Here is a 12561-nt window from a genome sequence, read left to right on the forward strand (position 1 = left end):
ACTGCAGATGGTGACTGCAGCCATGAAATTAAAAGATGCTTGCTTCTTGGAAGAAAAGCTATGAGCAACCTAGACAGCATATTAAAAAGCAGAGACATTAGTTTGCCAATAAAGGTCTGTCTAGTTAAAGCTGTGGTTTTTCCAGTAGTCATGTATGGATGTTCGAGTTGGACTATAAAGAAAGCTGAGCGCCCATGAATTGATGCTTTTGAACTATGGTGTTGGAGAAGACTCTTGAGAGTCCTTTGGACTGCAGGGAGATCCAGCCAGTCTATCCGAAAGGAAATCAGTCCTGAATATTCACTGGAAGGACTGATGCTGAAGCTGAAACTCCAATACTTTGGCCACCTGATGCAAAAAACTGATTCACTAGAAAAGACCCTGATGCTGGGAAAGACTGAAGGCGTGAGGAGAAGGGGACGACAGAGTATGAGATGGTTGGATGGTCTCACCGACTTAATGGACATGAGTTTGAGTAAACTCCGGGAGTTGGTGATGGACAGGGAGGCCTGGCTCACCGCAGTCCATGGGGTTACAGAGTCAGACACGACCGAGTAACTGTACTGAACCCACTCCAGTATTCTGGCCTGGAGAATTCCCTGGACTGTATAGCCGATGGGGTCGCAGAGTCGGACCCCATTCAGCGACTTACACTTGCATTAATTTGGGAAAGATCCCAGGTGATCCTTACCTGCTGCAGATAATAAATCCTACCTCGTCCTGCTCTTTACCTTGGTTGTGTCTTTCAGTCCAGGTCAGTTCAGTTCAGTCGCTCAGTCGTGTTCGACTCTTTGCGACCCCATGAATCGCAGCACGCCAGGCCTCCCTGTCCATCACCAACTCCCGGAGTTCACTCAGACTCACGTCCATCCAGTCGGTGATGCCATCCAGCCATCTCATCCTCTGTCATCCCCTTCTCCTCCTGCCCCCAATCCCTCCCAGCATCAGAGTCTTTTCCAATGAGTCAACTCTTCACATGAGGTGGCCAAAGTACTGGAGTTTCAGCTTTAGCATCATTCCTTCCAAAGAAATCCCAGGGCTGATCTCCTTCAGAATGGACTGGTTGGATCACCTTGCAGTCCAAGGGACTCTCAAGAGTCTTCTCCAACACCACAGTTCAAAAGCATCAATTCTTTGGTGCTCAGCTTTCTATAGAGTCCAACTCTCACATCCATACATGACCACTGGAAAAACCATAACCTTGACTAGATGGACCTTTGTTGGCAAAGTAATGTCTCTGCTTTTGAATATGCTAACTTTTTGAATATGTCATAACTTTCCTTCCAAGGAGTAAGTGTCTTTTAATTTCATGGCTCCAATCACCATCTGCAGTGATTTTGGATCCCTCCAAAATAAAGTCTGACACTGTTTCCACTGTTTCCCCATCTATTTCCCAAGAAGTCAGCTCAACAACCCCAGAAAAAAGAATCCAGTTTTGGGTAACAGCTGAGAAGGAAATGAAAGGGCTTTGTGTTACAGAGACTGGCCAGCTACTTTGGCTAGGGTGTCAAGTGGAAGTGTGTGTTAAGTGACAGACCCACAGGTAAGGAAGCTTGGTGTAGTCAAGGAAGAGAAACAGGGAACCCAGAGAGGAGCGGGTGGGAGGGCTGAGGATGAGGAGACAGGAGGGGCCAGGCCAGGCGGAGCCTCGTGGTGGGGGCAGAGGAGTGAACCCCGCACAGACGCAGGAGGGGAAGAACAGGCTATCTGGGAGGGCTGCCTGGAGGAGGCTGCCTGGAGGTAAGCAGTGAGGGAAAGCAGGCCAAGCCCCAGGCCTCGGTCCTGTCACTTCCTGGTCCTGTGACTTCGGGGGAAGCGCTTAACGCCTCCGCCCCGGGGTCTGCTCTGCGAAAAGGGACGTATGACAGCCGGCCTGCAGGGCGGCCTGGAGGCGGAGGGTTCGTCGGCAGGTGCTAAGGGGCCGCGCCGGGCCCGGGTGGGGGCTAGTCCTTGGGGCCTGGAGGTCACCGGGCCGGAGGCGGCGGAGCGCCTCCCCGGACTCTGGAAGAGGGGGCGCTGCGGGCGGCGGGCGTGAACAGGTAGGTCGTAGAGAGATGCGGCCGCGACGCTTGGCGGCCGCGACGCTAGGCGGCCGAGAGGGCCGCGCACGGGCTCTTTAAGAGGCTGGGGGCCGCCCCGCCTCCCGGGGACCGGATTGGCTCCGTCCTCTGCACTCGCCCCGCCCCCGTTTTGGCGTAACTCCGTTCCTATTGGTCGCTGCCGGCTGGGGGCGGGTCCCCGTGCCGCCGCGGGCAGGGACGGTGGCTGTTTTTGCAGTTTTGGCTGAACGCAGAGGACGCGCCTCCCTTCCGGGTCGCCGCTGCCGGGAGGGCCGCGCGGGGTCAGGCCGATCGCGTGTCCTGATTGCGTCTCCCTTCCCCGCCCGCCCGCCCGCCCGCCGCCCGGTCTCCCGGGGCCGGCCTCCCGCGCCACGCTCCCCGCGCCACTTTCCCGGCCCGAGCGCCGGAGGCCCAGGCCCGCGGCCTTTGGCGGGGTCCGCGCCCGGCGGCGGATGGGCGGCCGGGGCCCCAGGTAAGTGGAAGCCCCTGCTCTGCCCCAGCTGCGCGAGCCGATCCCGAACGTCCCTGTCCCGCCTCCTGCCGCCGGGAGTGGGCCTCCCGCCCAGAGGCAGGCCCAGGGTTCCCGGGGAGGCCGAGCTCCCGGACCCTGCGTCCTATGCTGTGCGCCGAGACAGTGTCTGGAATGGTCACCTCTGGCTCCCGCGTCCGAGAGGGTCGGGGTGTGGGAGGTGTCTCCTGGCAGGGCAGCGGGAAGTTACCTGTCCTCCCTGTGTGCTGGGGACGGGGCCGTGGGGCCTCCCGGACTGTCCTCCCACTGTCCAGAAGGGCTGGGCCGCCCTCTCTCTGATGCTGGACGTTCATCTGTCCAGCTCACTACTTTGGCTATCCCCCCGAGAACTGGGTCATGACACGCCTGGGCTGGACGGTCCACAAACACAGACACACAGCTGAGGGCCATTTCAGATGGAAGGGGTGGTCAGGGAGGGCTCCTGGTGCGACCTGGCCGGGGGCCGGGAGAGCACGCAGCCTGCCAAGTCGAAGGGAATCTGCAGAGGTCAGGCCAGAAGGCACAGGGCTGTCTTCCCTTCTGGGGGCTCCTGGAAGGGTCCACCGCCTTCCCCAGGACTGGAGGATAATGGTTGTGAAACATTCCTCACACAGTTTTGGTTCAGGATTGAAAGCTCCGTGAGCAGCTGGGGCCGGCTGCCCTGAGGGGTGTTTCCACAGCAGCCTGTCTGCTCAGGGTTTTCTGTTTCTGCAGGGCTCCCATCCAGGACCTCTGGGCCACACATGGTCAGTCCCACTGCACAGACCAGGGAGACCCAGAAACTCAGAGAGGCTAAGGCTCAGAGAGGTAGGGCCCTTCTGGCCCAGGTCCAGCACACAGGGCCCATGCCACTGGCACGATGCCCACAAGCTGGCTGCAGACGGAGGGCGAGAGGGTGGGAGGAGGTCTCTGGAATGGCAGCGAGGGCAGGAGTGTCCTCCCCAGGTGGAAGAGACAGTCTGTCCCAGCATCCCTGGTCCTGAGCGGCGCAGAGCTACCCAGGGCACTCAGCGTCCCAGGAAGTCCCCCTCTTTCCACGCCCTCCACCAGCCTGCCCTCCTGGCCCCTCTCTCCTGCAGACCCCTTGCTCTGGCATGGCCTGGAGCTCACCTGTTGCGGGGGAGGGGAATGGGGGAGCCTCCGATGGTCCCCCTCAGCCTCCTTCCGACTGTAATGGGACAGCGGGTGGCCGCCCGCTCCTGGAGGCCGGGTGGTGGCCCCACGGGTCAGCACGCAGAAAGTGCGGGCCTGGAGCGCCCACCGGAAGGGAGGGGTGTGCTTGTCCTGTTGCTGGTGTCCCAGCTTCGGTTATTTTGTGAGCTCTGACACACCGTGGCAACCTGCTGTGAGTCGTGTGACCCCCACCCCTGCCCGCCCCAAGTTCACTTGTTACCAGCACTCCACCCTGGATCAGGCCCGGGGGCCCTGTGTCTGCAGGGGAGACACCGAGCCCTGGGACACTCCCCCTGGGAGGGGGCCCGGGCCCTGGAGGTGGGCTCGGCTGTGGGGGTCTCCTCTTCTGCTGCTATTACAGGGCAAGCAGGCCGGGGCGGGGGAAGTAGGAATAGCAGGCACCTGCCTTCCCTAGCCCAGACTCCGAAGTGAGTGGGGCTTGCACCCCGTGAACCGAATCTTGCCCGCCCACACGCCCAGCTCCCACTTTGGGGGAAAGCGGCAGTCACCCTGTATGTGTGGTCCTGTGCAGACTCCCTTCTCTGCTCTTGCCTGATCCTTCCAGCAGCCTTGCTGGTGGGGATGCTACAGTCCTGTGACACTGAGAGAGGGAAAAGACTGGCCCAAGGTCACAAAGGCAGCACCTGGCAGAGCCAGAAGGTCAAGCTGGGGATTTGTTAGGACTTCAGAATGCAAGGTGCTCCCCAGGGTGGGGCTGGGGAGCCTAGCTTCAGGCGTGGCTGGATCCAGGGGCTCCTGCCCAGTACTGTCTGTGTCTCTCCTCTGTGTTCCTTTGTCGGCTCTCCCTCCACGTGGACTCCAGTGTGAACGCTCCCTGAGGTTGCGGAGGGGGCATTGTAAGTCATACCTACACCCTGTGCACGGAGACGGGGGTCCTGAGGTTTCCCCCAGGAAAAGGGGGTGCTGGCCACGCAAAGCCAGGAAAAGTCCTCCAGCCGCACTCCCACTCTGTCTGGCCGCTGTCCACCCACGGGCTCCTCTCGGCTGTGTGGGGGTCCCTGCAGGACATGAGGCAGCCCTGAAGCCACCCTGCTGAGGGGCCTGCACTGACCACGCACCACCCCCTCTGGAAACCACTGGCTTACGGTCAGTGGCTTCAGCTTCTGGTGCTGGTGAGGGGCCTTGTCGTGAGCACAGGGTGTCAAGGAGGTCCTGCAATGATGGAGCACCTACTTAGCAATCGTGGGGACACTGTCCTCACCTCAGCAATCCCAGGGACACCCCTCTCACCTCAGCATCGCGGTGACACCGTCTGCAGTCGGCCGGGCCGCTGCAGGCACCCCGAGGCTCAGGTCGGAGCCTAGAGTGAGCCTCCCCTGCCCTCTGCCCTCACCCCTCCATGGGTCCATCTGCAAGTCCTGCCGGCCGACCCTCCCAAAGGGGTCCCAGGTCCCACCACGCCACCCCTGCTGCCGCCCCCAGTCGGGCTGCTGTCCTCGTCGGCAGGCCGAGCACTCCATCTCCCCGCCCCCATCCCCCTGCTTTGGTGCCGCCTCCACCCGTCTCCCTCCATCCCTCCTGTTGTGCTTAGAGGGAGATTGGCTGACCTGGCCCCCGCCCTGTCTCCTCTCTCTTCCAGCATCAGTGTGCCCTGTGCCCTTTGAACAGGCCAAGACCATTTCTGCCTCCTGCCTTTGCCTCCACTGCTCCCTCCCCAGGATGTGCTCTGCCCAGATTACCCCAGGCCAGCTACTTCCAGTTATTTAGATCTCAGTCCAAATATCATTCTGTCTGACAACCCAGCCTGGGCATTCTGGCTTAGCTACTGAACAAAGGCTGAGATGACAAGGTGGACAGGAACTGCCACCTGCTGCACAACAGTCTGTGCAGGCTCACCTGCTCGTCTGAGACCCAGACACCCTGTTACCCTCTGTTCCATGACTTCTGCCTCATGGTCCAGAATGGCTGCTGCTGCTCCCACCACCACACCCACAATCCCAGGCAGTGGGAAAGGAGGAGGGCTGCCCTGAAAATTGGCACATCTTGCTGCTCACACCCAGCTGGATGCAACTTGGTCACACGGCCACAGCCAGCACGAAGGGAAGCTGGGAAAGTGGTCCTGCTTCTGGGAAGCCATGTGCCAGCTAGAATCCATGGCTCTGGTACAAAGCAGCATGGACGCTGGGTACCCCAGCAGTCTCTGCTGTGTTTCCTGTCATTTTATTTTGTTCCCCTCCTGTTTTCTTCTCAGCACGTACCTCTGGAAGTTTGGTTTGTAGCACGGGTGCTTTAATACCTTTAATCCCCTTTAACACCTCCTGGCCTCCTCATTAGGTTGCCAAGGGGGACTGATCCCAGAGCTGCTGGTGGCCTGTGTGGGAGGGAAGGATAGAGGGTTCTGAGCCCCTGGTCCAGGCCCACCCACCCCAGAGTCTCCCCAAGTGCAGGGGTGCCCCTGCACCACCACCCCGGCCTGCACAGTGGGCGCCAGCCCCCCGCAGGAAGTGTCCTGGGCTGCTCGTGCCGACCTGGGCACTCAGCACGTAAACGACTCACCTTCCTCGCTGTTGAAAACGCTGAAGCCATAACTCACCCAGAAAGGCGCCCCACTCACAGGCGTGTGCTTGGTGAACCGCCATAGCCAGCACACCTGTGCACTGACCCCGCCATGGGCCTGCCGCCCTCCACCGGGCACCCCTCCCTGGCCTCCACTCAGCGTGCTGCCTGCCAGGCCAGGACAGGGACTCGCTCCTGTTTGTGGGCAGCATCCTAGTGTTGACTCAGACACCCCGCTGAGCGAGCATTCTGCTGATGGTGGCACTTGGGCTGCTCTCGCCCCGGGCTGTTGCGGACTGCCGGAGGCGGGGGCGCCGGGTCAGGAGCGCGGCCTGTTCAGTCATTGTTTTCAACGCTGGCATTTGTCACGTTCTGCTGCCGGGCCCCGCGCTCCCTGCAGACACCCCATCCTGCCTGCTGGGTTGGGGACCCCAAGACCCTGGTGCTGCTCACGTGCTGACTCTCCCCTCCCCACCCAGGGCTGGCTGCTGGCAGGATGGACACCTGGGACATGGGGGCCAGCTCGCCCCCGCCTCTGGCGCCCAACATCAGCGTGCCGCACCGCTGCCTGCTGCTGCTCTACGAGGACATTGGCACCTCGCGGTGAGGGGCACGGCCCTGCCCTTGAGAGGGGTTCCCTGTGGGCGTGTGTGTGTGCGCGCGCGTGTGTGGGGGGGGCAGGCACAGCCCTCTCTATTTTTGTGTGTGTGTGAGGCAGGCGTGCTGTGGTCCCCACCACTGAGCCACCTGCTGTGCCCATTTTCTAGGGTCCGGTACTGGGACCTCCTGCTGCTCATCCCCAATGTGCTGTTTTTCATTTTCCTGCTCTGGAAGCTTCCATTTGCTCGGGCCAAGATTCGAGTCACCTCCAGCCCCATCTTTATCACGTTTTATATCCTGGTGAGTTCATTCCAATTGGTGACAGAAAACCCAGTTCCACCTGGCTTAAGCAAAACAGGGAATGAGTAACTGTCTTTGTAAAGAATAACCAGCTTCAGGTACGGCTGCATCCAGGGATTAACTGACGCCATCAAGACCCTCTCTGCACACCTGCTTGCCTCTGGCCTTACGTTCACATGCGTCCTCCACACACGGTACCAAAAGCGTCCAAGAGCAGCTGTGTGCTGACTTCCCTGAGCTGACCCCCTGCCAGCTGCAGCGGAAGGGCATCACTTAGTGGTTGCACATTGCAGACCTGGCATTACCTCTCAGTGGCCCGCCTGGGAACCCCTGTTTATCCCTGACTCGCAGGGAAAGAGACACTCTGGAGCTGGGAGGGAAGGGTCAGCTCAGCGAGACCGCGTGGACCGAGGAGGGTAGTGGCCCCAGGAAGCAAACTGGGGAAGTATGACTTGAGGGAAAGGGAAGTGGGTACCAGGTGGGGGATGCCCAGTGTGTTCTTACCTCTGGCTGTGCCGAGAGACCTTAGGCCAGCGGCATGGCCCCTCTGGACCTCAGTGCCCGTCCACCAGACGCGCTGCGGATCTTTTCAGCTCACGGCGCTGTGAGCATGCACCCAGTGGGAGCACACAGAGCTCCCGCCCCTGGCCGCCTGGCATGTGGCGGGCATGTGTACCCAGGCAGTGTCAGCCTTCCTGAGGCTGGACACGGTTTTCCAGGCTCAGGGGTCAGAAGGTACGGCCTTGCGCCCACAGAAACGATTCCGGGAGGGGTCGTCCCCCGGTGCGACGTCCCCCCCACCCTGGGTCCTCTCTGCCTCCCCAGGTGTTCGTGGTGGCGCTGGTGGGCATTGCCCGGGCGGTGGTGTCCATGACAGTCAGCACGTCAGACGCGGCGACGGTGGCTGACAAGGTGGGCCTGGGCCTGTCGGTGGGGGCGCTGGGCGCCGGGAGGGGGCGCCGGCCTCGGGGCTGACGTTCTGCCCCTCTGTGTCCAGATCCTGTGGGAGATCACGCGCTTCTTCCTGCTGGCCATCGAGCTGAGCGTGGTCATCCTGGGCCTGGCCTTCGGTGTGTGTGCCCCTGCGGCCTGCGCCCACCCCAGCCCCGCCCCCGGGACTGGCCCTGCCCCGGCCCCTACCCCGGGGCTGGCCCCACCCCCTGACCGGGACATTTGTTCCAGGGCACCTGGAGAGCAAGTCCAGCATCAAGCGGGTGCTGGCCATCACCACGGTGCTGTCGCTGGCCTACTCCGTCACCCAGGTGAGGGGCAGGGGGCGGGCAGCGGGGTGCTGGGCGTGCACTGCCTCCGGTCATGGGTGGGGGGCGTCATGGGTGAGGCATCAGGGCGTCAAGTGCAGGGGTTCAAACGTTCAGTGCCGTGAAGGAATCGCCTGCAAGCCGTGTGCTGGGCGCCTCGGATTCTGATCCACCAGGCTGGACCTGCTGTTTCAGCAAGCAGCCAGGCAGCTCTGCGGGTCCCCCCAAGAGCCGGCATCCAGAGGGCCCTCTGCTAGTGGGGGACCCCCACCTGGGGGCGGGCTGTGGCGGAGAGGAGGCTGGAGCGGGGGACGGAGGGCCTTAGTGGGGCGGGCTGCGGGAGCCCCTGAGGCCCGCCCCCGCGCCCCTGCAGGGCACGCTGGAGATCCTGTACCCCGACGCCCACCTGTCGGCCGAGGACTTCAACATTTACGGGCACGGGGGCCGCCAGTTCTGGCTCGTCAGCTCCTGTTTCTTCTTCCTGGTGAGCCGACGGGGGCTGGGGCTGCCCATGGGGCCCGGGCGTGCTGCTGAGGGGCTGGGCGCGCCGGTCAGCCCCGCTGCCTCCGCAGGTCTACTCCCTGGTGGTGGTGCTCCCCAGGACCCCGCTGAAGGAGCGCATCTCCCTGCCGTGTGAGCGCCCGGGGGGGGCTGCGCGTGGGGGGGGGTGGTTGGGGGTTGGAGAGTTGGGGGGTGGGGAGTGGTTGAGGGTTGGTTGGGGTTTTTGGGGTGGTTGGGGGGTTTGGGTTGGGGGTAGGGGGTGATTGGGGATGGGGGACGGGGGTGGGGGTGTTGGGGAGTGGGGGTGGGTGGGGGTGGCAGTGGGTGGGGTGGTTGGGGGTGTGGTTGGGGGTGGCCCGGAGCGCACAGCCCCGGGCAGGCCCTGGCCCCAGGCAGGACCTCACGCGCCCGCCCCGCAGCGCGCAGGAGCTTCTACGTGTACGCGGGCATACTGGCGCTGCTCAACCTGGTGCAGGGGCTGGGGAGTGCGCTGCTGTGCGCAGACATCATTGAGGGGCTCTGGTACGTGTGGGGGGTGGGGGATGGGGCGGGGGCGGGGGGCCCGGGGTGGGGCGCAGGTCCCCCTGCCACAGCCCTGACTCGCCCCTGCCCCCAGCTGCGTGGACGCCACCACCTTCCTCTACTTCAGCTTCTTTGCGCCCCTCATCTACGTGGCCTTCCTGCGCGGCTTCTTCGGGTGAGCCCCCCGCGCGCAAGGGACGCGGGGTGGGAGTTGAAGTCAGAGGCTGCGGGCGGGGTCGCTTGCGCATGCGCACCAACTCCCCCCCACTCCCACCGCCCCCAGCCTCCTAGCCTCTGGCTCAGGGCGCCGGCGGTGCCTGTGAGAGCATGCTCGCGAGTGCACGCACACGTGTGTGCCCTGTGGGCGGTGGCGAGCGGGGCGGGCGGGGGTCAGAGTGGTGGGCGCCCCGTGCTACGCGCACCTGCAGGTTAAGGCCCGCCGTTCACCAGGCTGGACTCTGCCCACCCACTTGACGTGAGAAGGCAGGTGCTCCCCGGGTTCACTCGCTGGAGCTGGGGGGTTCACACGTGTCCCAGTGGACCCCAAAGGGCAAACAAGGAAGGGCACCGCGAGGGATGGGCGTTAGGGGCCCAGCCCCAGCAAAAGAGGGCCATCTGGACTCACGGAGGCCCCCTGACTCTCTTCCCCACCAGCTCGGAGCCCAAGATTCTCTTCTCCTACAAATGCCAAGTGGACGAGACCGAGGAGCCGGACATGCACCTGCCCCAGCCCTACGCCGTGGCCCGGCGGGAGGGCCCGGAGGCGGCCGGGGCGGCCAGCACGCAGTTCGACTCGGCCGGGGTGGCCTACCTGGACGACGTGGCCTCCCTGCCCTGCCACAGCGGCAGCATCAACAGCTTGGACAGTGAGCGCTGGAGGGCCATCAACGCCTGACGCAGCTGCCCCGGGGGCCGGACCGCGTGGGACTGGCTGTGGGGGGCGGGGGGCAGAGAGACCCAGCGGAACGGAAGAGGGGCCCTGCCCACTCTCCGTGCCCACCTCTGTTCAGCCGAGGCCACTCCCCCTCCCAGCTCCCCCTGCCTCGCTCGGGGACGTGGCCCTGACCGTGTGTCCCAGGGCCGGCTGGCCGCCACCTCCCTGCAGCCTGGGCCCCAGAACTGGACTGGCCTCCTCGCCTCCCACCCCTGCCCCAGAGCCCACGCCAACGGGTGGGCCGAAGTGTGTCTATTTTCCTGATCTGTTTTCTAATAAAAAGGACCAGGGCGGAAGGTGGTGGTGTGGCAGCGTGGAGGGTTGACGGGGCCGGGCGCTGCCCGTGCCCCCAGCGGGATGGTCCTCGCTCTGCCTGCCGGGCGGCTCTTGAGGACTCGGGGGCAGCATGGGTTTTGGGGGAAAGCAGGATCAGACTTCTGCCTCTCGCCAGTCCCCGCACTGGCAGGACTTCGGGGCGCCCGGCGAATGGTCTCCATTGCCCTCCCATCAGGACCAGCTTTCGGCTTCCAAGGAGCAGCTGTGTGCTTGCAGCTGGGAGGACGCGGGATGTGACTTTCCTTATCTCTCAGAGATTCCTTCTTATCAGCACTAAGAAAGCCTTAAGAGTTTCCAAGGCCAGAAACTAAAATTCCACTATTGGGCACCAAGAGGAGGGGAGGGGGAAAAGTAGGCTCAACAAGCTGGAAACATCGACGATGAGCAGAAGAGGAGGGGCAACGGGGGGGGGGGGGGGGAGGGGCGGCGGGGGCATCGCCTCTGCGGGGAGGACGTCGGGTGCTGTGGGCGCGGCCTCAGCCCAGGGCTTCAGGGGCAAGACCCCGCCCTCAGTAGCTGCTGGAGACGCAGTTTTAATAACAGCCCCTGGGCGGTGTTTTAATAACTTCCGGGATTAAGCATCAGGGAGACAACGAGAGCCCCCGTGTCCCCTCCCTCGTGATCCTGCCCGGCGCCTGGGACCACGTGCCCCCGGCGTGAATCTCCCGTTTGTCACCAGAGCGCACACGTGTGCGTCCGCAGACCACGGGCTTTGCCTCAAACAAGCGAGTTCGCACAGCTCTTCTCCCACCTGCGGTCCTCACTCGGCTCCTGCCCCAGGCCCCGCCTCCCGTCTGGCTCTCCGCTGTGTAGGCGGAGCATCATCATCTTGTCGGTTCTGTTTTGCAGTGAGTGGTGTGCGACGCCTGCCCTGCGTGTGTCTGATCCTCTGTGCACACGAGGGGCAGATCCAGGGGATGGAGGTCTGGGTTGTTCTCCCAGTGGTCGGGGCGATCGGGCCACAGACCCAGAGATCTCACACCGGGTCCTTCCTCACCCTCGGGGCTTCTGAGACCCCTCAAGGGGTCCCTGAGGTCAAAGCTATTCTCCTAGTAGTGAACAGGAGTGCACCGGGGAATTTTCCAGACCCGGCGGGTGATAACGTCATAGCTCTGATGGCTGATGGCATGTATGCATTATTGAAATTAAACTTTTGAGTATATAATTTCAAGTACATAAATGTTAGTAGACTTAACTCCCATCCAGGACGCTCGCTCCTCGCTCGGGAATTCTTGATCCACCTCAGAATAGTCACAGCTGGACCCCGCATGCAGCGGGGTTTGCCGAGGGCCTGTCATAGTCTGACCTGCCTGATCCATCGCTTGAGGGGACACTGAGCATCCGAGCAGGGAGTCCTTTCTGAGGCCGGGAGGGGTGGGAAGTCAAGGAGCCCGGCGCAGGTCAGACTCCGCCGCCGTGAGTGACCCACACCCTGTGGCCTAGTCAGACACACAGAAGGGAATAGAGCATGCTTCCCTGGAGCATCGAGAGCCAGGGTGGGCACAGTGCCATCCCCGCAGATGCCATCCTGTGTGTTCCCCGCAGACAGACCTTCCTCCTGCTCGATACCCACTTGACCACCTCTTTGCAAACACGTCGGGAAAGCACGTGGCTAGGACCGCACCGTCAAAACCACAGGCCCGTGGACGTTCTGCCGACTGTCCCATGGCGAACAATCTAGTTCAGGGCCAGACACGTGAGGGCTGGCTGCCACTGGGAGGAAGTGCTTCTCCTCACCCACTGTTCACATGCTAGTTACTTATATTTATTATTCAGAGGGAAGCAGGGACCCTGACTGTGAAAGGGGGCATGATCCTAATGACACAGCTAGCATGCTTGGTCACTCAGTCG

The 12561-nt window shown here is 62.6% G+C and overlaps 1 protein-coding gene across 2 annotated transcripts; it reads left to right on the plus strand.

Annotated features, from left to right (window-relative positions):
• The first annotated feature begins 1628 nt into the window (after positions 1-1628).
• TPRA1 (transmembrane protein adipocyte associated 1) lies at positions 1629-10670 on the plus strand. 2 transcript variants are annotated; one of them, XM_070777037.1, is made up of 11 exons: positions 1629-1740; positions 6738-6861; positions 7026-7158; positions 7984-8070; positions 8156-8228; positions 8341-8420; positions 8791-8901; positions 8990-9050; positions 9338-9440; positions 9535-9615; positions 10095-10670. In XM_070777037.1, exons 2-11 carry the CDS (start codon positions 6755-6757, stop codon positions 10333-10335), a joined length of 1077 nt encoding a protein of 358 aa, XP_070633138.1. In that variant the 5' UTR covers positions 1629-1740; positions 6738-6754; the 3' UTR covers positions 10336-10670. The 2 variants fall into 2 exon arrangements, with proteins under 2 accessions (XP_070633138.1, XP_070633137.1); XM_070777036.1 differs by lacking the exon at positions 1629-1740 and adding an exon at positions 2240-2532.
• The last annotated feature ends 1891 nt before the right edge of the window (positions 10671-12561 follow it).

Source organism: Bos indicus, chromosome 22, assembly GCF_029378745.1.
Source record: "Bos indicus isolate NIAB-ARS_2022 breed Sahiwal x Tharparkar chromosome 22, NIAB-ARS_B.indTharparkar_mat_pri_1.0, whole genome shotgun sequence".
Classification (NCBI taxonomy): Eukaryota; Metazoa; Chordata; class Mammalia; order Artiodactyla; family Bovidae; genus Bos; species Bos indicus.